Raw genomic sequence first — 27,303 nt, 5'->3', positions numbered from 1 at the left:
AAGACCTCATTAATGAGGGGATTGTCTTTCAACCATTGAGCTAATGCTCAAGGACACATATATATAATTAACTATATAAAATACTTTTAGAAAATATAAAAAAATTTATGTACGAAAAACGAAATATAAAACAAGTTTAAATAAAATTTTAAATTTATAACTTTAAAAATGTACGTATAATAGTAATAAAAACATAAGTTGTAAATAGTATAAAAGTAAATGTGACAATTTATATAAAATGTATATTAAAAATGAAGTATAAAAAGTATATACAAATATAACTATAAAAGTGTATATTATATATATATATATAACTATAAAAAAGTTTTTAAAAATTACTATAAAATACTTGTAGAAAATATAACAAAATTTAAGTATGAAAAAAATATAAAACAAGTTTAAATAAGTATATAAAATTATAACTTTAAAAATATACTTATAAAAGGATAAGTTATAATTTGTATAAAATGTATATCAAAAATGAAGTATAAAAAATATATACAAAAATAACTATAAATATATATATATATGGGTATAATTTGATTTGTATATAATTTGCAGTATAAATGGCTACAGTTTATGCCGGGGATAGTGGTAATGACCCACCACGTAAATGGTGGGTGCGGAAAATTTGGTGCTGCACCGGTAGTGGTGGTAAGAAATTTTGTGTTTGTATATATATTTTTTTATTTATGGACTTCATGTGAAATTAATAATTATTTTTGTCTTGTAGCATCTAAAAAAGGGAGGGGGAAGAACCAGACACTAAACCTGAAGAAAAAGTTTCAAGAAAAAGGTTGGTTTTGGGTTGATTTTGACATGAAAGTGTTGAAGACGTGGCACGCGGTGGGGGAATCAGGGTCTATGTTTAAGAGCTATATAGGGACATTGGTTCGTGGTAGTGGGGTCCCCATGACTTATGACTCATCGTCGGATGTGCCCACGCAAGATAAGGCCTTCCTAATTCCAGCCTTAAACGTATAATCTCTATAATATTATATTCCTAAATTGATATTTTGTGAAAAATTGATATATCGCTAACTATTACTATAAAATTGCAGGAGCGGTTCCTATTGGATCCCTTCATCAATTTGGACCCCAATGAGGTCATGTGGAAAGCATTTGAGCGCATGATCAACGCTGATGCGCAACATATGTATCGGAACTGGAAAAACGGATTCAAGAAAACCCACTTCGATAATAAGGGGGTTTAGAGTAGATTGCAGAGTTGGAGGGAGCTGTTCCCAAGGGTATGGAGCCGGAGGACTGGTTGGATTTGTTGCGCTTCTACCAGAGGGAGGACTGTGTGAAAAGGACCAAGACCAACAAGGATAACCGGGCCCTGGAGTTCTGAAATAAAGATTCCAAAAGGGTTGGGCTTGTCGGAGATAGCACTACGTAGCTTTAACAACCATGCAGATATACTGAAGATGAATCCCTGTAGCTATGCTTTTGTGGTGGAAGAAGGAAAGTACAACTTTTCTTCCACTGATTTTATTAATTTTGGAGGTAAGAGTAAGATGATGCCACGGTTACTTGACTGGGCCGTTGGAAACAAGACTTGTGACGAGGTTGATGAAGCAGCCGATGATTTCTTATGCAAAGGAGAAAATCAAGAATGCGATCAAGAATATGCTGGTCCTGGATATCGTTGTCGTTGCAAGCAGGGTTACGATGGGAATCCTTATATCAAAGATAACTGCACAAGTAAGTATTGTAAATTCCACGTATATATGTATCTACAATTTATGTCCCTTGCTTTTTTTCTAAATCGATATATGTTATTTTATTTACGGACAATCACATATATCCCAAAATCTACTATCAAAATTAAAAATTAATATCCCTACTCAAAATTTTAAATTACTAAACTGATGTCTGTGTAATACGGCGACGGTGGGGTAATAATGTCGGAGGTGGTGATGGTGACGGTGGTGGGGATGGCAATGGGGACGGTGATGGGGGTGACGATGTTAGTGAATGTAAAAGTAATTGATGTTAAAGGTGATATTAATTGTAATTATTTTAATAAAGTATTGAGAGATCTATACCTTAAATTATATTAAGGGTTGTATATATATATAGGGTAGAGATCCTGGAAGAAGGTGTCTTAAGGAGAGAAGGGAGAGAAGGTCCTATGAACCAATCAGAACGCGACATGTATCAAAATGAAAAAAATGTGCGGTGGCATTTTGGTAAATAAATCAAACTTTTCTGAAGTGATCAGCCTGGGATCCGATCAACTTGGGTCTGGGTTAGCTTGAGTTCTGATCAAGAATCCAAATCTCCACATAATTGTATAACGTATGATAATCCATGCCCCCACACAATTATAATCTTCAAAATTACACATAAGTTATTCAGAAAACAATAAAAAAAACAACTTTCATGTAAAGAATAATCATCGGTTGGGCTTGATTTGAAAAGTTCTCAAAGGTTCTCGCAAAAAAAAGGGTTCTCAAAATAACTTTTCACTATATATATATATAGGATAGAGATCAAATTAGGACTACAAGGAGAGAAGGGAGAGAAGGTTCATTTTTTTATTTTTTAGCTTATTTTTTTGAACTTTTTTTTTCCCGTTTTTCACCTTTTTCATTTTCTTTTTAGTTAACCAATTTCATATAAAAGTTTTAAATTTTTTTAAAAAATATATTATATATATATTTTTAAAGGGCTTAGCCCATAAGCCATAGGCAAAGCCTCTCAGACTATGGTTGAACATGATAGCTAAGGGGGAAGCCCGTTAGGTGGATCACCACATCATCGATCACCCCTATGACATATCACCCTCAATGACCTATCACTCCCACCAGCTACCCTTTATTAAATATCCTTAAGGGCGAAACCCGTACCGTACCTTTATATGTATAACTCACTAACTCAGATTAGAAACTTTTTTTTTCTAAATTTTTTTAAAATTTTTTTATGGTTTGAGTTAATTAAAAAAAGAATGAAAAAAGTGGAAAAAATGAAAAAATATTAAAAAAACAAGCTAAAAAAAATAAAAAACGGGTCTTCTCTTTCTTCTCTCCTTAAGAACCTTCTCTCCGGATCTCTACTCTATATATATTAAACCAAATATATATATATATATATGTATATATATATATTAGATGGAGATGTTTAAATTAGTGAATAAAGAAAGAGAGTATTTTTGGTTTTACAAAGGCAGAAAGTTTAAGAAAAAAAAGATGGTTTATTTTATTAGATGTATAGATATAGATATATATATACCAAATTGATCATTAAATATAAAAATATATCCATTAATATGTATTTCATTAGATATAACTAGTTATTGTACCCTTGCATTGCTGTGAAACGGAACACACTTTTTACACAAAGTTTAGTATACTAAAAATATATAGTAGTATTATTTCAATACATATACATTTATGTCAAATCTTGGAACCCAAATTTGAAGAAAAAAGCAAAAACAAATAAACAAACATGTATCAATAATAAAAATAACGTATAAGAATATGTATACATAAAATATGTATACATAAAAGACTAAAACAAAAACTAAATTAATGTAAATCATGAAACTCTGACGACAGTGATGCGATATAGTCTCTTATTTTCAATGTTACATAAGTGAAAAACTTAACGATAATGAAAATTGTAATAATAGTAAAATAAACAAAAGACAATGATCAAAATCAAATGTTTAAATGTAAATATAAAAGTAGATTGATAGAAAGATGAAAGCCCAAAGTTTTGTATCAAAAACATGAAAAATTAAAATTTTAATAAAGGATAAAAATTAAAAGATGGAAATTTTAAAGGTTAAAAAAAAAGATAAAGTTCAAAAGATGTTGCACATCATGTATATATATAGTTTTACTATGATAAGGTAAAAGTTAAAAGATAAAACTTTTAGGGGGTCAAATGAAAATTGACAAAAGTAAAAAAAGTGTTGTACTTTATGCAAAAAGAACTTGTACAATTATGTTGGGGTAAAAGTTTAAAGATATAAGGGGTAAAATAAAAATTAATAAAAGTAAAAAACTGTTACTTTAATTTATGCATATTTTGGTTACTTAGTATGAGTTAAAGTTTAAAGATAAAAACTTAAGAAGATAAAATGAAAATTAATAAAAATATTTATTATGAGGTAAAAGTTTAAAGATTAAAACTTTAAGGAGTAAAATAAAAATAAATAAATGTAAAAAAGTGTTGTACTTTTATGGACTAAACATGTAGTCATTTAACATGTAATAAAACTAAGACTCATTTTAGCCAGGAGCTTAATTTAACTACTTATTTGGCTACCTCCGTACTGTATGTACGACTTATACTACCCTATTAACACATATGAATTTCATTACAAAATATTAATTTTTATAATGTTTGGTGTCTACTCTTGCGTATATCAATAAAGTCTACTTTAACAACCTATTAGCCAAACAAAATCCTTGATTTTACTAAATAATCCTTATACTATATCCAATATTTACTATGATTAGCAAAATTCAGCGACGTTTTTATATATTCTATAATTTTTAGATTAATCACTCTTTTGTTTTGCTTTTATTAACAGATAATTTACTAACTAGTATCCATTTTTATTTATTTGTATCTCAACTTTTATCTTTAAATTTCAGTATGAATCTCAAATATTGTTTTTCAATCAATATATTTGTTTTTTACACTTTGAGCTTAAGAATTCATTTTTTTTCCAGCAAATTGATACAATATTTTGAAAAAGAAATAAATGGTACAATGCTCATATATAATGTTATTAACTTTTTTATTAATCAAAAGTAGGCTTGTTATAACATCCAGTTTTTAAGCACGAGCAATTGTACGTTGCGACATCTTGAGATAAATCGCAAAGTATATTACAAAATTTGCATTCTATGTTTTAGAATTATATTCTTTTAATTTGATTTTTGTATTAATTTTCTACATCTAAATTTATATATTTAACAATTCGTCTTATCTTGAAAAATGTCATAAACAATCCATGTATTTGACACGAACATATATCAAGTATATTGTTATTGTTGTTGTTATTATTATTATTATTATTATCATTATTATTATCATTATTAACTAGATTTGGTACTGGTGACAAAATATTAAAATTTAAAACATTATAAATGTTAATTATTCGTTAAGAATTTCATGTAGTCCTATCACATGTTAATTGACTATATATTAAAGTATCATATATTTATTCAAAAACTGTTATATTATCATTATTTTTGTAATGTATTAATTAAACTTATTAGATTTTAGACTCGTATATACGATAAGTTAAATAACTATATTAAATGTCAATATTTAACTTTATACATAATGTAAGGGGTTAAATAACTAAACTTAAATGACAACTAGATATTATCATCCCTCATATTAATAACTTTTTTTTTCTTTTGTAAAATGTTAAAACTATTTACTAACTAAATTTCAATGACTATATAAATTAGATATCTATTTATTAACTAAAGAAAATTATTATAACCTTTATATAAAGAAAAAACCTATTATAATAATTGTTACCATATTTATTAATTTCCATTTTCACTTTTATTTTCGGTTCTAATGAAAATTTAAATAAGAAAAATGATAAATCATCTTAAAGATTAGCTTAAAAATCTCCTAAGGTGACATGTGGTACTAATTCTCTTTCTTAATCATGCCATTTGATTTTCTCACATGTTATCATCTAATAATCAGGAGGATTTATAGATTATTATATTAAGAAAATTAATCATTTCCCTTTAAATAAGTGTATAACATTATTTTTTAACAACCCCCAAAAAATATTAATTATTTATAAAAAAAGATTTATATCACTTTAAAAAGTTATCACATACCAACCACAAAATCGTGCAGTGTAACCATTTTTCTGACAAGTGAATTTTACCTCAGACGTGTATGATGTGTGTTAATCGCACAACCGAAAGGGTCCCGCACTAAGCAGATCTTAAATAGTCTTTCTCACCACACCACCTCCTTTATTGAAAAATACCGTCGATGAGAACTTACCAAGGCTCGAACTCGAGACCTTGGAGTAAACTCCTCCAAGGCCCCCGCATAACAGGTTTAGTGAAACACATGCTCAGTTTGATGTTGTAGTGAAAAATCAATTATAATAAATTAAGTTTAATGGATTATTTATCTCATATATAAAAAATTCACAATTTTAATAGTAACATTGATCATCACTAGAGAGACCAAATATATGTGATCAAACATGGTGAAATTTTACCAATTGTATATAAAAAATCAATCATAGGGTATATTATATGAAAAATATTAATCTTTCTAAATGTTTCTTTTAAAAATCTTCCTAATGTCTTAACTTAATGTCAAGTGTATTCCACTAATCTCTCTCATAACTTCATCCTTTGATTACATCATGTGTCATCATCATATTATTAAGAAAATTTGTAGAAAGATGAGTTAGAAGGATTAAACATTTTCCATATTATATCTATATTTATATATATAATTAATTCGTACAGTGTATGGTTATTAAGACTAGTAGCTTTATTAAACTAGACTTTACTATTTACACAAGTTTTTTGCAATTTTTTAAACTTATTTAAGCCCTAAACTTTAAAATTAAACTCAAATTAAGCTTTTTGAGTATTTGCATGTAATGAGAAGAAAATTACCCGAATTAATAGGAATAGTATCACATGTCACTCCAGAATTTGTTGAAAAGACAAGTGTAAATTTCTTATATACATGCAGACATATATAGGAACTCATAATTTCAGTTTGATCTACAGATGTTAATGAGTGTGAAGCCGGAACTCATAATTGCAAAGATAAATGCATTGATAATGAAGGAGGTTATACGTGCCCTTGTCCAAACGATCAACCTGGAGAATATAGGAATGATAACAATACTTGCACTACAAATAAAATACCCATTATGGAGATTTCCATAGGTAAGTGAAGTTATTGATGGTTAACTAATGTAACGGGCGCGATATATACTATACATAAACTCAAACTATTATTGTGCTATTTATAAGTTAATGATCCTTGATATAGGTACCTTAGTTGGTGGCTTATTTCTACTTTTACTCTTTACCTGGATATACTTGGGACTTAAAAGGCGTAAGAATTTGATTCGCAAAGAAAAGTTTTTTAAGAAAAATGGTGGAATAATGTTGCAACAAAGAGTTTCTGATAATGAAGGTTCTCATATTCAAGCTAAACTCTTCACAGTAGAGGAGCTTGAGAAGGCAACCAACAAGTATGATCAGAGCAGAATTATTGGAAAGGGTGGTTTTGGCACAGTATATAAAGGAGTTTTACCTGATGACAGAATAGTTGCCATAAAGAAGTCAAAGATAGTAGATCAAACCGAAACCCAAGTTGAGCAATTTATAAATGAAGTGTTTATCCTTTCCCAAGTCAATCACAGAAATGTGGTGAAGCTGATTGGTTGCTGCCTGGAAACAGAAGTTCCTTCATTGGTTTACGAATTTATTCCAAATGGCACCCTCTTTGATCACATCCACAACGAATACAAGTCGAAGGCTATTTCTTGGGATATTCGACTAAGAATAGCAACAGAGACAGCTGGAGCACTTTCATATTTACACTCTGCAGCGTCTGTCCCAATTATTCACCGAGATGTCAAATCGATGAATATACTTATTGATAGTAGCTATGTAGCAAAAGTAGCTGATTTTGGAGCGTCAAGGCTAATTCCTATGGATCAGAAGGAATTAGCAACAATGGTGCAAGGAACACTAGGTTACTTAGATCCTGAGTACTTTCACACAAGTCAACTGACTGAAAAAAGCGATGTTTATAGTTTCGGGGTAGTACTGGTGGAAATTCTAACCGGAAAGAAGATTATTAACTTCGATAGGCCAGAGAAACGAAGGAATTTAATCAAACTTTTTATCGCTTCTTTAGAAAATGAGACTCTATTAGAGGTTCTTGATAAAAACTTGCAACTAAAGGAAGTTCCTCACGATATTATCCTAGTTTCAAGGCTTGCACAAAGATGCTTACAACTTAAAGGAGATGAAAGGCCTACCATGAAAGAAGTGGCATTAGAGCTCGAAGGAATATCGGCATCAGTGATTGACAAACATCCATGGGTGAAAAGTACTTCAAATGAAGAAGTAACTGAATATTTGCTTAACGCACCAAGCGAAGACTCTCAAGACCCTAACACTGATACAAGCCCGATAGCTTTTTATAGTATAATTAAGCCTAAGATAATGTCGATGCTTAGTGGTAGATATAAGTAGGGGCTGGGATCTTTGGTTAATTTGTTGCAATTAGGAATAACCAGCCAGAGTCTGTTGAGAATAATTCAAAGGTTACTTTTGCACGTGTTTGTTTTTTAATAATAATGTACTTCCTGGTCTATAGGATAGTACCTAGTTTTTAGCAGTCATGGGTAGAAGTGGTTTAGTGGTTTGCTTTTTATTTGCTTACCGTTGTACTCAACTGCTATATATATGGCAACTTTATCATTGAATAAGATTATCAAGTTTTCTGGTCTTTTGTTATCACAAACAACAGAGTCTGGATACAACTTTCAGTAAATCTATAAAATACTAAGTTTTTATAGTTTGTTCCTTTTTTTTTTTCCATTTAGGTGGAGTTTATTATAGTGCTTTAAGATTGTAAACAAGTATAGCTAGTGATAATTATATTCAAATCCTTTAATTAGTCATGACGATATTGTTGGCTAGTAACTTTTTGTATCTTTCATGCACATTAATAAGTTTACCAGGCAATTGTTTAAGATAAACTATTGTCTGAAAAGTAATTTCAGAACTAACATAACTAACAGTGGCAAGATGGGCGGGTTGGGTAATGGATAAAAACAGAACTTCTATATTATGAATTACTACAGGTGAGGTAGCAGTTTGACCCTTTCAATTATCAACGGGTCTGTTTGGTGTGTATAATTTTATTGTATTTTAATCTTCAATATTTTTTCAACAAAGATTTAGATTCTTAAGTTAATGATATTGGTTTGTAATCATAATTAACACAAAAGGAAGAGCTGGTAAAACCAACCGGTAGGTTTGGACTCCCACCAGCCGTGACTCACTTCAAACCAACCTTGTCTGACCTATTACCAAAATACACCCGTCAATCTTGCCACCTCTGAACTAACCCGGTTTATGGCGAAGAGAAAACGAAAACTCACTTGTCAAGTGCATTGCAATAGTTATTTTAAATCCTTGTTATCCATCTCTGTTGTCTGTGAACAAAAGCATCATGTTAATAGCATTGTAAGTAGGAGAAATTCATTCAGACGTAAAATATCACAAGTATTATCACCTTGAGTTTAAGTAGCTGATCAAAATAACATTTGTCAATTTCCTTATATTCAAAAAGGGATATACTATTTACACACCTCTCTTTTTATTTACACTAACCCTAAACGCTGCTTCTAGTTGTATACGCCGCGTATGAATTACACGTGTACGAGTAGGCCATAGGGATTTTGGCTGCTTTTGAAAAGCCATGGAATTTATTTATAAAAATGAATTGTCACTACCGATATTCGAACACAGGACCAGTGATCTCAAAGTTTGCCCCTCTTGCCACTTGGGCTACAACTAATTTATTGCTAATTAGCTTTCTTTATTTTATATATCCGTTCTATACGTATCACAAATACAACATCAAACTACGTTTTTACTTATAAATTGGTTTTATAAATTAAAAAATACTTTACAACGAAAATATTATATGACGAAAATATTACGTGTGTGGGTTTTATAAAAAGTTTTAGTAAATGATATAGACTAGTAATTTTACCCGGGCGTTGCTCTGGGTGGAAAATAAATATATAGTGACAAAAGTTAATAACATCAAACTGAAAAACGAAATTTGTGTGGTAAAAGTTAAAAAAACAAAAGTTACCCTGTAAGACTATAATATGTGGTCACATGTCTTCATGTTGTAACCGTGTTTTTATGTAGATGACCAACTTATATATGCGAGTTATATAAAATAAAGAAAGCAAATTAGCAACGAAACAGTTGTAGCCCAAGTGGCAAGAAGGGTAAACTTTGAGATCAACTGTCCAGTGTTTTATTGGCGGCAACGACAATTCGTTTTTATAAATAATGAGATATGTCACCCGGGACATTAAATTTGTTAACGATTTAATAAAAAAAAAATTATTCAAGAGATAATGTGTCATAAACTTTTTGAAGAAAAAGCACGTATTATTCAAATTATTAAAAACTGACATTTGTCAGTTAAAAAAATGAACTGTAAAAGTTTTGTGTGAAAGTGAAAGTCATTCACATAAAAGTTTAGTGCTAAAAGTGTAATAGACTTAAATGTTGTGGTGAAAATAAAAAAAAAATCAAAAAGTATAAAAATTTGGTGCTAAAAGTATAAGGGGTTAAAATGTTGTGGTGAAAATAAAATGAATAGAAAGTTTATTATACTTTACAAGTTTTCCCATACATTTCTTTTTAATATATGTGTTAAAAAGTTTGTTGCTAAAGTGTAAGAGGTAATGTTGTAGTTAAAATAAAAGATTATCAAAAAGTAAAAAAATTTAGTGTTAAAAATGTAAGGGGTTAAGATATTATGGTGAAAATAAAAAGATTAAAAAGTTTACTAAGAATTATAATAGTTTTGTTCTGAAAGTGTAAAGAGTGAAACTATTGTGGTGAAAATAAAAAATTTAATAAAAAGTATACTATTCTATAAACGTTTTCCCGTACCTTAAAATAAAAGAAAATTAAAAACTATGAAAGTTTAGGCCACTTTTTTACTACGTAAATCAATTTTGGGGAACTTAATTGTTAATAAACCGAGCCTTAAGACCTTAAATACCTTTATAATGATAATATCTAGTGAATTAACTTATAAAACTCCAAGTTATTTAACAAAAAACACTTGAAAAATTTAAAAACTCGCTAATAATTCATTTAACGGCCGTTTAGGCCACTTTTTTACTACGTAAATCGATTTTGGGCCACTTGATTGTTAATACACCGAGCCTTAAGACCTTAAATAACTTCATAATGATAATATCTAGTGAATTAACACAAAAAACTCCAAGTCATTTAACAAAAAACATGCAAAATAAATAGTAACAAGTAAAACAAAGAAAAAAGCATTAAAAGTGATCAATAGCTTCTTAATGATGTATTGTTATAGATCAGTTCTTAAAAATATTCTATGTAATCATCTTTCGTTAATATCGAACGAAAATCAAGAGTACATTATATGTTTTTTTTATCCGAATATCTAGTCAACGAGATGTTGACCATGGGCCATTAAAAGTATTCGGAGGAAAAACTCCAAGACTTGTCATCCCTAAGAATCGAACTTAATACCTTGGTAAAAGTTCTAGATGCCTTTTACCAGTTAGACTAGTCATTATTAACACGTTATATGTTTTTAACTTTTGATTTACATACATTCTAAAAACTTAAAAAGTGAAAATCTAATAAACATCAATATCAGAAAGCATAATTAAATTGTTTAATGCTAACGTCTCTGTTTTGGGCCTGAAGAATGACTTGGGCTTGACAGCCCACGAAAAGACTGGGCCTGGTATGAAGCGGGTTCTATTATTAACTCAAATAGAACTCTCCTGCATAAGACACGACTGTTAAGCGGGTTATAATATTTTTTTAACCGGGTTATATTAAGGAGCGTGTAGTTGTAATATAGAAATTGTTATCCCTGAGAATCGAACTCAAGACCTTGGATAAAACTTGAGATGCCTCTGACCAGTTGGACTAGTTACCATTGGCACGTTAAATTGTTTCAATCTTTATCTTTTGAACTGTAAGGTGCAAGCTAACGTTTATGTTTTGAGCCTACAAAATGAATTGGGCTTGACAACCCACGAAAAGGAAATTAGGATTCAAAAAGTTTATACGGTCAAATAAAAATCTGCCCAAAAGTAACAATAAAAAAACAAAACAAAAAAACAATATCTTTTACACGTGTCAATTCAGTACATTAAATGCAGTGCAGCTAACTATGTATCACTGATCAATCTTACTGTAGTTTATGTATAAACAATGGGGAAAAATAGGCCCACTATGACACGTATTAAGCTTTTAGAGGTTGTTTGAAATTAAGTTAAGTTTTTATTGTTCAATTAGAATCTTGTCAGTGTCTAAATAGAATCTTCCTTCAAAAATTACCCAAAGTGCATTTGTAAGAGATAAGACCTACTTTGGGGAGATCAATATATATAAGCAATAAACAATTCATGACAAGCATCGATGTCACATAACATATATAAAACTAATTTTATATATAATGAGTATATATATATGATTATTACAATATTCAGATGATCTAAAAAAAATCAGTCGGCCCGATGATTTCGTTGATGCTTCTTATTATATATTATAATGAGTATATATATATATGATTATTACAATATTCAGATGATTAACAGAAATGAAGAATAATAAACCGAATCAATATATGTCAGATGTAGAATAATATGAGAGACAAAGTAATCGAATTATGAAGAATAAGAAATCTTTGTACCAAGTCCAGGTTTTATATATCTAACTTTATGCAACATGACACTTCCTTCCTTCATATTACAAATTGTTCCACTACTTTAGTCCCTAAATAAATATCCTGTAAACAAAACGACAAACTAGACACCACAAGTTAGAGGAAATGACAATAAGAACCCTAAGTTTATATTAACTTTAGACATTCTTTTATTTGAGCCTGATGTTGAAAATTGAAGCTAACATCATCATCATCCATTGTTTTCCATTTGTGGTTTATAATATTTACTTTTATTCTCATTAATTATGAACATGATTTATATATGTTTATGTGTAGTTGATTGTTTATGTTAATGATAGGAATAGTGTTTTAAATCTGTTTAGACTATTTAATGTTTTTACCTTTGATTGATTGTGTTTGATTAGTTTATAAATGATTTCTTATTTATTTTTGACTTTCAAAGTCAAACTTTCACTAGTTAAGGATTAGGATTAGCATTGCGGGTGAGTGTTGTTTACAACTGACCGATTGATTTGAACACCATTTATTTGATTATATAATACTCTATTTGTCCCATTAAATATGTCTACTTTTAAATTTTCAAAGTCAATTTTTTACAACTTTGACCTTAAATATCTTTGTTTGTGTTGTATAATATTTGATGAAGTTTATTGTGGTTGATTTGATCATGAAAAGACACTCACCTCGTGATTAAGTCAACCAAACACGAGTCTTTTTTTTTTTTTAAGATAATTTAGTTAAGTTGAGAAATGCGTGTGGCTACAATACTTAATTTTGTTAAATTAAGCGAGTTAGTATTTATTGTTTGATATCAAAAGATGATCGTCTAGGTAGCAAATGTCATTTTTGGTTTCTTCTTGGTCTGTCTTACGCAGTATTGTAAATATACGTTTTAAAGGTCGTTATAATGCTTAAAGGTGGTCTGCCGTTACATTATCTGTTTTGTATTGTAGATTTATAGGTTGCACTCAATAACAATCACATAACACACTTAACAGGGCTAGGGCCATGCCCATGGATAATTGATTGACACATATATTTTATCTAATGGTTTTATGTTTATCAGGCCAACTTCGGTTTTGGACACAATACAAATATCTTAATTATGAAGCAAAAAGATGGCCCCGAATAACACAACCAAATTTAAATTTGGTTAGACACGTTATTGTTGTAAGTTTGAATAAATAAAATAATTCATATAAATATAAGTAAAAGTATCTTATCTTATACTTTTTTGGTTTTTTATGGTTGAGATATTGTTAACATATTTTTTGTAAAGAAGAAATTCTTTTATAAATTATAGTCTCCCCGATATATTTTGTTAAGTGCATGTGTACACCGGCCTCTTGCATAATTGCATATACATTTATGTAGTGTTAATGGACTTGATATAAAATCCCAACCATTTAAGTATTTTAATTGATGTTTTACATATCGGGTGAGGATCTAACCATGGGCAACTCATAAATTCTCTTTGGATTGCATTACAGATTCAGATTTTTATTTATCATGTAGTAAAACAGTAGTGCTTGAACTCTGAGAATGTACTTATTGATATGCACATAAGTGATTCGTATAAGATGTTCATCCATACAGATCGAATAATTTGGGACACAAATTGTGTAGCTAAAATACAAGAGGTGATTCAGAAATAGCCTATGATGATGACATTTTTAGATGTGGTTCTTCAAATGCTATGAAAAGTATCCTGATAAAATCAAAACACATACGTGTTAATATCTAGCTTAACTAATCCATAAGGTTAAGTATACTTACAAGTTCAAGTATTACCTCATCATAACGGATGGGTCGGATATTGGCACATCTAGAGAAGACCTTCTTTCGAGCTTCTCTTACTGATGACGGTGGTTGATGTGGAGAAACATATTTAATGGTTAATTTGCATTCCTCCACTTGATTACCTGATTTTTTGTTAAACTATTACGGGTACAGGAATAAGTTTCCACCTATGAAGTTGAATATAGATTGTACAGATAGTAAACAAATCAGTTACCAGCTCTGTAGTGATATCTTTTGGCAGGAATCCGGTACTAACTACTGCACTTTGAAGCAAACACTTATCATCGCATTTCATGTTTTGAGGTGCCTCCTCTTGAGCTTGCATTGTAACTGAAAGTTTAAGACTCGAGTATTAGCCAACAAATAGGACTCAAATACACGCAATTGAAAATAATCAAAAGCTAACATGAAACATCTTTAGTAGACTTGGGCGCCAAAACTCCAGCAGGTGGATTGGCAGCATACTTATTTGGTTTCGTAGTTCTCACCTGAAAAACAACCACAGCAAAAAAAAATAGCACTAAAACTTAGCTCTCGATGTTTTTGTTAAGCTCATAGTGTCGTGACAATAATACTGTTACCTTAAATGCTACAGGACAGTCAGTTTTATTCTTTAGCTGCAGGGAAATTGTGATCTTCTCCATCAATTCAACTAAAACACACACAATGGGAATGAAACTAATCACAATTTGAATGCGCAATAAACTAGTTTAAGAAATGAATAAAATATATCATAATTTTTACATGGAAATTGAAGCTCGTGGGGTTCGATACTAAGAAGCTTGCCCTTACAGTTTTCTTGAATGTGAGCATTGAATGCATTCTCACTTAACTACAAATTAAAAACACATTAAAAACAGAGAACACTTAAAATCTATGTGGTTGAGTAGTTGATATACATGTCCAAGCGAACAAGGACGATGATAAAAAAAAATAAAAATTACATACATATGTTTCTTTCAAGGACGATGATATTTTCCATTAAACATACATATGTTTCCAATTTATGTCTTGCGTAAATTATTAGTTTATCACCGTTAGTTATTGCAACATTTTGATATATGCATTAGAATTTTTCTGTAATCATATCAAAATTACTTACAGCATTGGAGTTGCTCAAATTTACTGTCCAGGCATCGGAGATTGAAGTATTAGAGTTGCTTAAATTCACTATCGAAGCATCAGACATTGAAGTCGTTGGAAGGACATCCTCTTGGGGGTTTCTATTAGTCGTAGCAATTGTTGTTTAGGAGCAACAAAACTAACATCTATTTCGCATTCCCCTACTTGATAACCTGATTCCTTCTTAAACTAATGCATAAAATATTAAATAAGTGTCCATTTAAGTCATTAAGGAGTTAATACTTAACAATTTGAATATAGTTAGATACATTAATCTTATTTACCAGCTCTCGAGTAATATCTTCTTCTGCAAATCCTGGACTTACAACTGCACTTTGTACCATAAATTTATCCTTGCATCCCATTTCATGATTTGGATCTTCCTTTTGAGGTTGCATTGTAACTAAACGAGAGTAAAAGCTAGTTTTTTGTCAGTCTGTGGTGTAAACTTTATTTTTCCTATCTATATATAGTAAATAGTCACGTATGATCTTATCTGAGAAAATAACAGGAAACAAAATAGCAAAAGAAACAAACATTTGATTTGGCGAGTAGATTGAGGCAACAAAATCCCGACATGGGGCAGAGCAGCATATGTATTCGGTCTTGTACTTTTCACCTGAAACTGATTAGCAAGAGAAAACATAAAGGAATCTTTGTGTATTTCACTAACACATAAAACTTTCATTAATCCGGGGGTCTTACTGTGCGATAAAACAATCATAAAATTAGTTTTGACCTCTTTAGTGACATTTATTTTTCTTAGTAATGGCTAAAATGTAAGACTTCATACATATTATCACACTTCTTTTAAAATTGTCACTAAATTTCTAAGAAAGGGATTCACTTTAGTTGTGATGTGACTGACTTTTTCAGTGACAGGGGGGTGTTTATGGGTCGGGTAACTCGGGCCAGGTAATCCAAACAAAATAGAAATCGGGTCAACCTGAATGGAAACTAAATCAAAATACCAATCTATATAATAGCATACAGGTTCAGGTTAGTTGTTCACTTGTTCAAGTCACCCCAAAACAGAATATATAATCTTATCCAGGTTTGGGTCGGGCTTCTTATTCAGATTTGGTCCTCTTTGCCAACCCCGTGATCATAACGAACGCTCGATCTAATATCTATAAATTCAATAATATATAGTAAACTCTACACACATAACAAAAACAAAGAATGATGTGAAAGCCAAATAGTAACAACAATACCTTAAACGCGACGTGATCATATGTTCTGTTCTCTAGTTGCATCATAGCTAAGATTTCCTTCATCAATTCAACTATACAATACACAAGAGATTAAAATTAGTCTGAAATTTCATAAGAGAAAGGGCAACAAAATTGAAATGAAATTACATTGGAAAAGAAGCTTTTGAGGTTTGACACTAACAAGCTCTCCCTCGATAATGACCTTTTTGTTTTCCTGAAAGAATTGAGATCACTAAATACCAAAGGTCGTATTTTATTTTAGCCCGAAACAAGCTCAAGAAATACTTACTTGAAATCGCAGCGAATTCTCAAGGTCTCTCACGACCTTGGTCATTAGTGGGCGTTGGGCATTATCATCAGCCAAACATTGATAAGCTATTGTTGTAAACACATTCATAGATTTAGGATTTATTTCATCCTTTATTTTTTCATGGACGATATCCTTCATTTTATCAAGCTTATACTGCTCTCGTGCCAATGTTGCAAAATAGCAACTATTGCTGTAGCTGGTACACAATCTTCCACAGAATACTTCAAATAACACAACACCAAAAGAGTAAACATCCGACTCTTTTGTTAATAATCCGCCGCCTATATAATTCGGGTCAATATACCCGGTTGTGCCTACAACTTGGGAATAAAGAAATGTGTAGTCTGTGTTAGCAGGACCAATTTTGGACAGACCGAAATCGGAGATCATGGCTTTCCAGTCTTCATCTATCAAGATGTTGGAACTTTTAATGTCACGGTGCAATACTCTTTGTTGGGTCTTGTCAGGATTATGAAGGTATGCTAAGCCGCGAGCTGCTCCAATACAAATATCAAGAAGTCGGACCCATGTAAGATCACCACCGATATACATGTCGAGGCTCCTTCTAGATGCATACTCGTACACAAGGATTTTGTCTTTGCCTTCATCACAAAACCCCAAAAGAGAAGCAACATTTGTATGTCTGTAGTGTGAAAGCAGCATAACCTCCTTCCAAAACTCTACAACACCTTGTCCAAATCTAGGATCTAAAACCTTTATAGCAACCGTTTTATGCTGCCCATCGGATTGCACGAATTCTCCCTTGTACACTTTTCCGAATCCTCCTGCCCCGATGCAATTGGCAAAGTTGTTGGTTGCTTTTTTTATAGCTGTTAGCTCTATTTTAAGGTGATCAAACATATCGTTTAAAGGCATGTTTAACTTTGATGATTGAAAGACAGAAATAGGATATGATTGGATATTCAGAATTACAGATCTCCGCTAGCTATAAGACCTTGTATGACCTGACATTAATTGTATCATATATATATGCTCAGCAAGACATATAAAGAAAGAAAAAACTATTCACAACTACCTTACGCGGGTTTTGAGCCCCAATACTTCGAGAGTGTAAAGGGAGATTAAGATGTAGGCAGACCTTACCCCTACCAAGGTTGAGAGACTCCTTTCAGGTTCTAACTAGATGGTAGAAAAGGACCTCCGGCCTTTTCATGGGATAAAGATCGAACTCTCTTGACTTCTGTCTCCGGAGATCGTGGAAGTCATTTCTAAAACCAAATTTCTTCACAAAGAGGAAGCGTAAATAAATTGAGTGTAAATTAAGTTTTACCTTGATCAATTTGAATGACTTTTTACTCACTTCAGAAAGTAAAAAAATGTAAAGCAATTATTAGATTACATTCTATTTGGCTGTTATCAAAATGATGAGTTAGAGTACAGTTGTGACATCAGTTTAGAACTTCAACTTACCTATCTTATACATCATGGATCCACTAGTAAAGCAAGAAACAATAACAATAATGCATCTTGTTTCCTTTCCTATCTCATGAATCACGACTTAATTTAGTGCTTTTCAATTCAAAAATACCAAAAACAATCGATAGCTTGTTGCTATCCGACACTTTATTGTATGCATACACTCCAAATGGTCATTAATTATTAATTAAATCAGTCCATCTATAACAGATTCCGTCTTGATTTACGCGTGATCAAAAGCAATGTGAACGAGGATATTTTATTAATTACTTATTGTATATCATATACTATGTGCAATGCGAAATGATTAAAGTGATTGTGGTGGTTTGTTTGTATCGAACAATTTCAACAAATAATATATGGGCCAGGTCCAATAGTAGTTTCCACGAATTTCATATAGCATATCTACAGCAAAATGCATTACAGTATAAAATTCATACCTAAGCTAGCTAGCCTTTTATATACTCATATCCTCTCCTCAATAAATTAACTACACAACTAATTAATACATAACTAAATTTAATTAAATTAATTAAAACAACCATAATTATGCATTTACCAATAGTCCTACTAGCAGTGGTAGTAGTAGTATTATTCTTGGTGCCTGCAATAAGTTCTCAGCCGCCGCCGCCGCCGCCGCCGCCGGAAGATTGTGAAAGGTCATGTGGCAATGTGAGTATTCCTTTTCCCTTTGGTTTAACGGAAAGATGCTCCTACGATAGTAGCTTTCTCGTGACATGTGAATCTGGTGGTCCCAAAATTGTTTTATTTTACGAAAATATTGATATCGTTAATATTAATACTAACACAAGTGAATTAGAGGCTATGGCAATCGTTGCCTATGATTGCTCCAACAGCTCTTATTCAGCCACATTCGAGACAAATGGATCTTTCTCGATATCAAAGAAAAACAGATTGTTTGCCGTTGGGTGTAATATTTCAGGAGATACAGACAATACTTCATGCGATTCTGTATGTAATTACGATTCTATGAGAAACGGATCATGCTTAGCTGGAAATGGTTGTTGTGAAGCAAAACTTCCAAAAGGGATAACCGGGTTCTTTATATCAACATATCGTTCGGTTGGCATGGATAGAAATGAACTGGACAAGAATCCCTGTAGCTATGCATTTGTCGTGGAACAAGGCAAGTACGAATTTTCTACGACTGATCTTCTTGATTTCCAAGGTACTAAAAGGAATTATCCGATGACATGGTTACTTGACTGGGCAATTGGAAACGACACTTGTGCCATGGTTGATCAGGAATCGGATGATTTCTTATGCAAAGGAAACAGTGAATGTATTCAAGAATTTGTTGGTCGTGGATATCGGTGTCGTTGCAAGCAGGGTTATTCTGGCAACCCTTATCTTAAAGATAACTGCATAAGTAAGTACTCCGTATAAATTTACGTATATATATATATATTCTTCGTTGTTAGTATTTTCATGATTTTCATATCTCTGTCTTGAATTAATTTATTTATATATTTTTTATTAAACTTTTTGTTTTTATAAACTAAACAATGGATAAATTTGATAATTTAGTTACAAAAATGTTTTAAGTACGTGTAGGTTAAATTCTGAAAAATATAAATATTTTTTCCAAAATTCTTAATTAGAAGATTTTGAGTATCAAAAAGTTTTAATTTTTTAAAAATTTTCAATGAAAGTAATATCAGTTAATCATCCGTTAAGTTCCATATGTCATTTAAAAGGTTTACTGAAATTAGTGATATATGATACGTACCCCATTATCATCTTTGTTGTAACACCTTATCTTATTGGAATCCATAATGATATCATACTTTCTTATTAATCTACCACACAGTACATTTATTATATCAAATAGTACAAGTAAATAATGCATATTATTTTATTTATAAAAATGTGTGGTACTTATATCAATTCCCTGAGCTTATACTTCGATCCTTCAATTTCTTCTTCGTATCCCTTTCTTTCAACTCTGGACTTAACCATCTTATTTTCATACTAATCATTCGGTAGCCGCGGGTCAATCCATGTGAAGTAGTCGCACTTTCTTCCAAACTTATAATTAGGGCAACCAAGAAATCTCCTACGTGGTGGGTTTATTTGAGGTCCATAAAGTCCGTCTTCTTGCTCCATCACCACATAAACAACGAGCAACACCTTCCCAGATATATTAAATATTCAAATGTGTTAATTTGAGGAACATGTACCAATATCAACGGATTAAAATGTAAGGATTCATAAGATTTGGGGGAAAGGAAGGGAGAAAGAGTTTTATAAATGGTAAAAAAAATTTGATTTTAATGGGGGAAAGCAATTTCACTGCCACATTAGATGTCCATGTGAACCTTTTAACAATGCAGGCATGCCTACATGGAACGTAACAGATGACTATTACTTTTATTAAAATTTTTTGAAAATTGTTTTTTTAATAGTCAATACCTAAGTAGGTTTCCCTAATTAGAAATTTCGGGTAAAAAGGTTCTATTTTAAGATCTATCGTTATAAACAATTACAATATATAATAATAAGAGTTTGATTACTTTAAATGCATTTGTCTACTATTTAAATGATAGCATTAAATATAAATATGGTATCCACAAGATAAGGTTTATTAGTATAGACTAAAAGGAGACACGTGTCGATTTATTAGAACGACGAGTTAGTTGTTAGCGATCGGGTAAACATTGTAACATCCAAGTGGGCTGTATGTAGACCCCTATCCATAATCAACGTTCCCTTGTCACCACCCATTAAGGGAAACCCTTCGGGATACCACTCTCAAAGGGAAACCCCTTATAAAAGACTAGAGCCCATGATCAACATTCCTTTGTTACCACCCATTAAGGGAAACCCTTAGGGATACCACTCTGAAAGGGAAACCCCTTAGAAAGACTCGAGCCTAAGATAAGGGAAAACCCATCCCCCACACTACAACATATGGATGGCCAATCCTCTTAAAAGGATTGGTTGGGCCACGTGTCGACTAAATTTTACATTGTGTGTTGATCAACTGATACTTAAATCCTATTTTAGTATACTGGTAGATATATATATATGTATATGTGCGCGCTTTTTCCTCTTTATTTCACTCCTTGTTGCACCAGATTGTCAATAATATCATGATTCGATCACCATTTGCTATTGTATAGATATTGATGAGTGTAAAGTCGGAACTCATAATTGCAAAGGTGAATGCATTGATGCTCCTGGAAACTATACATGCCCTTGTCCAAATGGTAAACCTGGAGAATACAGGAAAGATGTAAATACTTGCAGTGCAGATGAATTACCCATTATACAGATTTTCGTAGGTAAGTAAAGTCCATGATAGTTAAGTGTTATGTGTTAGGTGTGATAATATATAGAGTAAAATTACTCATTATAAGTAAATGCTTCTTGTTGCAGGTACCTTAGTTGCGGGATTATTTCTGATTTTACTCTTTACGTGGATATACGTGGGACTCAAAAGGCGTAAGAGTTTGATTCTTAGAGAGAAGTTCTTTAAAGAAAATGGTGGAATAATGTTGCAACAAAAAATTTCTAGGGATGAGGGTCCTCAAATTCAAGCTAAACTCTTCACAGTAAAAGAGCTTGAGAAGGCTACCAACAACTATGATCAGAGTAGGATTATTGGAAAGGGTGGCTTTGGCACAGTGTTTAAAGGATATCTGCCTGGTGATAGAATAGTTGCCATAAAAATGTCCAAGATAGTAGATCAAACCCAAACTCAAGTTGAACAATTTATCAATGAAGTGTTTATCCTTTCCCAAATCAATCACAGAAATGTGGTGAAGTTGATTGGTTGTTGTCTGGAAACGGAAGTCCCTTCATTAGTTTACGAATTTATTCCAAATGGCACCCTCTTTGATCACCTCCATAATGAATGCAAGTCGAAGGCTATTAATTGGGACATCCGACTAAGAATAGCAACAGAGACAGCTGGAGCACTTTCACATTTACACTCTGGAGTGTCTGTCCCAATCATTCATCGAGATGTCAAGACAATGAATATACTTTTAGATAGTAGCTATGTAGCAAAAGTAGCTGATTTTGGAGCATCAAGGCTAATTCCTATGAATCAGGATAAATTGGCGACAATGGTGCAAGGAACGCTAGGTTACTTGGATCCAGAGTACTTTCAAACAGGCCAGCTCACTGAAAAGAGTGATGTTTATAGTTTTGGGGTAGTACTGGTGGAACTTTTAACCGGAAAGAAGATTGTTGACTTCAATAAGCCCGAGAATGAAAGACAAATAACCAAATCTTTTTTAGCGTCTTTAGAAAATGAGACTCTATTTCAGGTTCTTGATGAAAAGTTGCAACTAAACGAAGTTCCAGATCACGAGATCATCTTAGTTTCAATGCTTGCAAAAAGATGTTTACACCTCAAAGGTAACGAAAGGCCTACCATGAAAGAAGTGGCATCAGAGCTAGAACGCATATCGGCGCCATCAGTGATTGACAAACATCCATCCGTAACAAGTACTTCAAAAGAAGAAGAAACTACATGTTTGCTTAATGGAGCAAGTGGAGACTATGAAGACATTGATGGCACCGATACAAGCTCATTAGAATTTCATAGCATGAAGGCGTCTCTTCCAAAGTAGACGGTCTAATCAACATTTTTACGTACTTTTGGTTTACTATATGTATGTGTGTCATCATGTAAATTGTGTGGTTTAGATGGTCTCCGTCAGGAATTGTCTCAAGTTGACCAAATTATCCATATGTGCTATATGTTTGGCGAAAATCATGAATCAATCTTCAGGTATTGATCTCATGTGTGGTTGAAAAAATATAGATAGTCACACGTACTCACTATCATTTTGTGATTAGGTTTTGTCTTTATATTTATATATATATATATATATCAATATATGTTCATGCACTTGGTCGTTAATCATGTATTGTTTTCATTATGGGAAGTGATATTCGTATCACCAAACTTAATTAACTTATATATCATACTGTATAAGTATTACAACACACTGTACAAACAGTTAATGCATAAATATAGTAAATCAATCAAACTTAATTAACTTATCATACTGTACAAGTATTACAACACACTGTACAAACAGTTAATACATAAGTGTAGTAAATCAATCAACTTAAGTGGTACGAATATCACTTCCCTTTCATTATGTTATGTATATTTGTTGTTTTGCTTCTAGTGAGAGTGATACACTATTGTGTGTAACTATATAATTGCACAAAGTACGATCTACATTTATAACTTATTTCAACCCTAACGTTTAATAAAATATTAATTTTTTAGTCCATCAACTTATACAACTCAACCTAAGTCACGTACTTCAACCTTTTATACACATACACCATTTAACCTAAACTATTTTTAACTAAATAAAAGATTATGCTTTTTATTATAACAATAAACTTTATTATAAATATTAAAGTTATATTCATTTTTAACTACTTGTGTTACCCGGGCATTGTTTCGAGAAACATAACGTCGCTTTCAGAAACCTTACCCAGGTCAGAGAGACATTCGCTTGTTTCTTGATTAAATGTGTTTCTAAAAATGTATTATATATGTGAAATATAAAAGGAAATGAAAAGTACCATATAAATCATTATAAAAAATAAAACAGGAAATGAATCCGAATACTAAACAACCGAAAGAACGACAATTTTAGTTAAAATTATAAAGCAAAAATAAAAACGTAAAATAAAAAAAGAAACTCATGTTTTTTTGTTAAGTTTTGCGACCGATAGATGATACTAATCTGACACACATATAACATACTCTAACGCCCGTTACAAAAATGAACCTTATTTGCATTAGTTTCTATAACTCTTGTTAGACAGAAAATAGCATCTAGTGATCGTTAACCCTTGTTTTACAAAATGACCTAACTCCCTGGTAGAGAAAAGAATCTGATTTGCAGTCGTTTTTGTTAGTCCCATTAAAGACCCAAACAAAAGTAAAGATCATTTGTGCTTGTTAGAGTTTTTTAGTACTTATTAACGCTATGGGGACTATTATTGCAAGAGATTAAACGACAGAGACTGATATCGCCAATAAGTGAGGCTGTACGGAATTCCAAGCACTGTTAAGTCTGGGATTCGCTGAAGGAAATTTGAAAATTGACATATGTCATCAGCAAGTCTCCTAACAAGTTGTCAGCAGATGAAGAGACGTCTTCAGCGGGATGCATGCTGACCTAAGGCTGTCTTGGCGGGAAATATTCAAACTATGTAAAGACAAAAAGGTCACATGGTGGTTAACTAACTGCAATTTGCCTAGAATGGTAAATGTACATGTTGGGACCAAAACAAGAGTTCTCTCTCTCTCTTACCGTTTGGTATAGAAGACAATAGGCACATGATTCAAGTACCATGAGCCAATTGGAAGTCGACAACCACCATCAAGTCACAATCCAAGCAGGCTGTGTTGATTCAAGTCTTCCCCTATATAAAGCAACACAGCCACATTGTGTCAAGGGCGTCTGGCCGTCTAAAAGTGTGTATCACTTGTAATGCTTAAGTTTTCTTATCTGTTAGACTTAGCATTATCTTTGTTCTTTTGTATTCGTGTAAGTCAAGTGTAAGATCAACCATGTATTCATCGTTTAATCAATGATACATATGATTATCCTTGCATTGATGTATTACAATTGAACTGAACATTGCTCTTGTTATTTACTTACCTTCTTGATTACTTTCTTTCTCGTATACTAAATTAAACGTTAGTAGTGCATTCGTGGACCATCAAGTGGTATCAGAGCCACCGTTCCTAATTCATTGGAACAAGATCTGTTTACCCTCTTTCGTTTACATTCAAAAATTAATTTTTAACAAGAACTATGTCTTCTGTTCCCAGCCTTGTGAATACACGTGACTTTAGTTACGTGTCAACACCTCCTAAATTCGAGCCCAAAGATTTTGGGTCTTGGAAGGAGAGAATGCTTCTTCACATCGCTGGTGTGGAGCCCTATTTAATGACCATATTAAATGAGGGCCCATATGTGCCGATGTACGTCCAAAGGACTCCAGGAGCTACACCTGAAGCTCCTGAAATTGTCACTGACCTGGTTAAACCAGAGGTTCAATGGACTGATGAAGAAAGAAAGCTGGTAAATCTTGATGCCAGACTTAAAAACATGATTATATTGACTCTTCCTACTGAAATCATGAAACTGGTCATCAAGTATCCCTCCTCAAAGGAAGTTTGGGATAGACTGGTCAGCACCTATGAAGGCTCTGCTGACCTCATTAAAATCAAGAAAATTGACTTAAAAAGAGCTTATGAAAATTTCTTCTCTCTTCCCGATGAAAGTCTTGAGAGCACCTACACTCGCTTTAAAGGGTTGCTCAATGATATGACAAATGTTGGCATTACCCATGATAACTTTGAGGTATGTCACAAATTCATTGATTCTCTTCCTCTTAAGTGGCAAAACTTAAGACAAACTCTTCGTACAACGAAGAAAATCCAAGACTTTGATCTTGAAGAACTTTTTGGTACTCTTCAATTTGAAGAAAGAGCATTGGCTCAAAACATTCGAGCTTCTGCTGATGCCAAAAGGCATGCTGGCTCTTCCTCTTCTACAGTCAGTATTCCTTCTCATCCCATTTCTGACCCTGTTGCTCTCGTCACTACTGAACCCATCGATCTCTATGATGGTGCCAGTACCTCTAATCTTCCAGCATCAATTCAGACTCTCATTAGTGAGCTGGATGAAGAAGAAAAACAAGAAATGTTTAATGACTTCATGGGCTTTGCCCTGGTTGCTGGAAGAAAATACTCTAAAAGGTGGAATAATCGAAAAATGATTACTTCCCTTAAAACTCCTGTTGATAAATCACAGGAAGAATGCTGGAGGTGTGGCAGGAAAGGTCACTATTAGAAGGAGTGTAGAGTCTCTCTGCCCAATTCTGCTATCTCCAAAATTAATCCTCCCAAATCTGCTGATGATTATAGAAACAAATATTATCAGCTGAAGGCCAAGGTTGCTGAAACAGAGGATAAAGTCCCAGCAAAAGGACTGATTGCCTGAGGAACATGATTGGCTGATTCAGATGATTCTGATGACGACGATTATGTTGATGCTATGTGCCTTATGGCACTTGCTGACAGTGATGCTCTGACCAAGGATCAAGTCTCCTCAAGTCAGTGGGTGAACGTCACTGTTAAAAAGGTACACTCTCTTCTCCTCTTCAAATCAAGACAAGACCAAAATCATCGAGTCTTTGTCTTGCGATCTTCAGTTCGTAGAAAGTCTACGTGCTGAACTTCAATCGAAACTTAACTCTGCTGGAGCAGAGTTGAGTGAAAAATCTGAAAAACTTATGAAGTTGAAAAATGTTCATGTTGAACTTCAATCTCATGAGTTGATGACTCAAAAACTTCAACTTGAGAATGTATCTCTCAAGGCTGAAGTTTCAAATCTAAAGAAAATTGTGACCTCCTGGTCAAAGGCTTCAAAATTTCATCATCAATGCTTGAGCGAACAAGTTCCTGCTCAAGTACAAGCAGTTATTGGTGGCAATTTTGATGCTGCTGCCTCCATTGCTGACTCCTTTAAAGATGATGTAAAACCTGAAGTATCCCTTCCTCCATCTTGTTCGACTTCCAACTCACTGGATGAAATGAAGAAGTATTTTGTCAAAGGACAAAATGACTATCACTCTGAGATAGACACCAATTCTTCAGCATCCTCTTGTGATCCCTCTTCTATAAATGTTAAACGTACTAATACTTCTACCAGTACATCTAACATGATCTCCCATCTCCCTATTGTTGGCATGCTGCCACATGAAGGGAGAGTGCAAAATTCTCCTCCAAGAACTTTCAAAGGAGATATCTCAAGTGATGGGTATGTACCTATTACTCCTCAGCCTCTAATTTTAAAAGGTGCTGAGCCTTTTAAAAGAAGCACCATTGCTGCTCCATATGACTATGGTCTCCCTCAGTAGGACCATCAT

General features: G+C 32.5%; 4 protein-coding genes across 4 annotated transcripts; 2 read left to right on the top strand and 2 right to left on the bottom strand.

Annotated features, from left to right (window-relative positions):
• Window positions 1–566: 566 nt before the first annotated feature.
• On the top strand, window positions 567–8,490 carry LOC122591535 (wall-associated receptor kinase 2-like). Its single transcript, XM_043763800.1, has 6 exons — window positions 567–654; window positions 734–978; window positions 1,062–1,208; window positions 1,362–1,707; window positions 6,750–6,911; window positions 7,018–8,490. The coding sequence occupies exons 1-6, from the start codon at window positions 567–569 to the stop codon at window positions 8,232–8,234; spliced, it is 2,205 nt and encodes a 734-aa protein (XP_043619735.1). The 3' UTR covers window positions 8,235–8,490.
• A 5,796-nt stretch (window positions 8,491–14,286) lies between these two features.
• On the bottom strand, window positions 14,287–15,480 carry LOC122598143 (vesicle-associated protein 1-2-like). The gene is made up of 6 exons (XM_043770746.1): window positions 15,380–15,480; window positions 15,022–15,109; window positions 14,859–14,929; window positions 14,684–14,765; window positions 14,492–14,607; window positions 14,287–14,399 (listed from the first exon to the last, which is right to left on the bottom strand). Exons 1-6 carry the CDS (start codon window positions 15,464–15,466, stop codon window positions 14,373–14,375), a joined length of 471 nt encoding a protein of 156 aa, XP_043626681.1. The 5' UTR covers window positions 15,467–15,480; the 3' UTR covers window positions 14,287–14,372.
• Window positions 15,481–16,469: 989 nt separating this feature from the next.
• On the bottom strand, window positions 16,470–17,799 carry LOC122591529 (receptor-like protein kinase HERK 1). Its single transcript, XM_043763793.1, has 4 exons — window positions 16,903–17,799; window positions 16,761–16,827; window positions 16,614–16,684; window positions 16,470–16,529 (listed from the first exon to the last, which is right to left on the bottom strand). Exons 1-4 carry the CDS (start codon window positions 17,797–17,799, stop codon window positions 16,470–16,472), a joined length of 1,095 nt encoding a protein of 364 aa, XP_043619728.1.
• A 1,110-nt stretch (window positions 17,800–18,909) lies between these two features.
• On the top strand, window positions 18,910–23,118 carry LOC122591523 (wall-associated receptor kinase 2-like). Its single transcript, XM_043763790.1, has 3 exons — window positions 18,910–19,750; window positions 21,504–21,665; window positions 21,760–23,118. The coding sequence occupies exons 1-3, from the start codon at window positions 18,910–18,912 to the stop codon at window positions 22,959–22,961; spliced, it is 2,205 nt and encodes a 734-aa protein (XP_043619725.1). The 3' UTR covers window positions 22,962–23,118.
• Window positions 23,119–27,303: the final 4,185 nt, after the last annotated feature.

This window comes from Erigeron canadensis, chromosome 1 (assembly GCF_010389155.1).
Source record: "Erigeron canadensis isolate Cc75 chromosome 1, C_canadensis_v1, whole genome shotgun sequence".
NCBI classification, from domain to species: Eukaryota; Viridiplantae; Streptophyta; class Magnoliopsida; order Asterales; family Asteraceae; genus Erigeron; species Erigeron canadensis.
Note: the sequence above shows the minus strand (reverse complement) of the source record. Positions and strands in the feature narration are given on the sequence as shown.

Coding starts and splice junctions, on each gene's coding strand:
- LOC122591535 (XM_043763800.1), top strand. CDS start 567: ATGGCTACAGTTTATGCCGGGGATAGTGGTAATGACCCACCACGTAAA. Junction 655..733: donor GTGCTGCACCGGTAGTGGTG/GTAAGAAATTTT, acceptor TTTGTCTTGTAG/CATCTAAAAAAGGGAGGGGG. Junction 1,708..6,749: donor TATCAAAGATAACTGCACAA/GTAAGTATTGTA, acceptor TTTGATCTACAG/ATGTTAATGAGTGTGAAGCC.
- LOC122598143 (XM_043770746.1), bottom strand. CDS start 15,466: ATGTCTGATGCTTCGATAGTGAATTTAAGCAACTCTAATACTTCAATC. Junction 14,930..15,021: donor CCACGAGCTTCAATTTCCAT/GTAAAAATTATG, acceptor TGTGTGTTTTAG/TTGAATTGATGGAGAAGATC. Junction 14,608..14,683: donor GTCTACTAAAGATGTTTCAT/GTTAGCTTTTGA, acceptor TTAAACTTTCAG/TTACAATGCAAGCTCAAGAG.
- LOC122591529 (XM_043763793.1), bottom strand. CDS start 17,799: ATGCCTTTAAACGATATGTTTGATCACCTTAAAATAGAGCTAACAGCT. Junction 16,685..16,760: donor TCAAAAGCTTCTTTTCCAAT/GTAATTTCATTT, acceptor TGTATTGTATAG/TTGAATTGATGAAGGAAATC. Junction 16,530..16,613: donor ATGATCACGTCGCGTTTAAG/GTATTGTTGTTA, acceptor TTGAATTTATAG/ATATTAGATCGAGCGTTCGT.
- LOC122591523 (XM_043763790.1), top strand. CDS start 18,910: ATGCATTTACCAATAGTCCTACTAGCAGTGGTAGTAGTAGTATTATTC. Junction 19,751..21,503: donor TCTTAAAGATAACTGCATAA/GTAAGTACTCCG, acceptor GCTATTGTATAG/ATATTGATGAGTGTAAAGTC. Junction 21,666..21,759: donor CATTATACAGATTTTCGTAG/GTAAGTAAAGTC, acceptor TTCTTGTTGCAG/GTACCTTAGTTGCGGGATTA.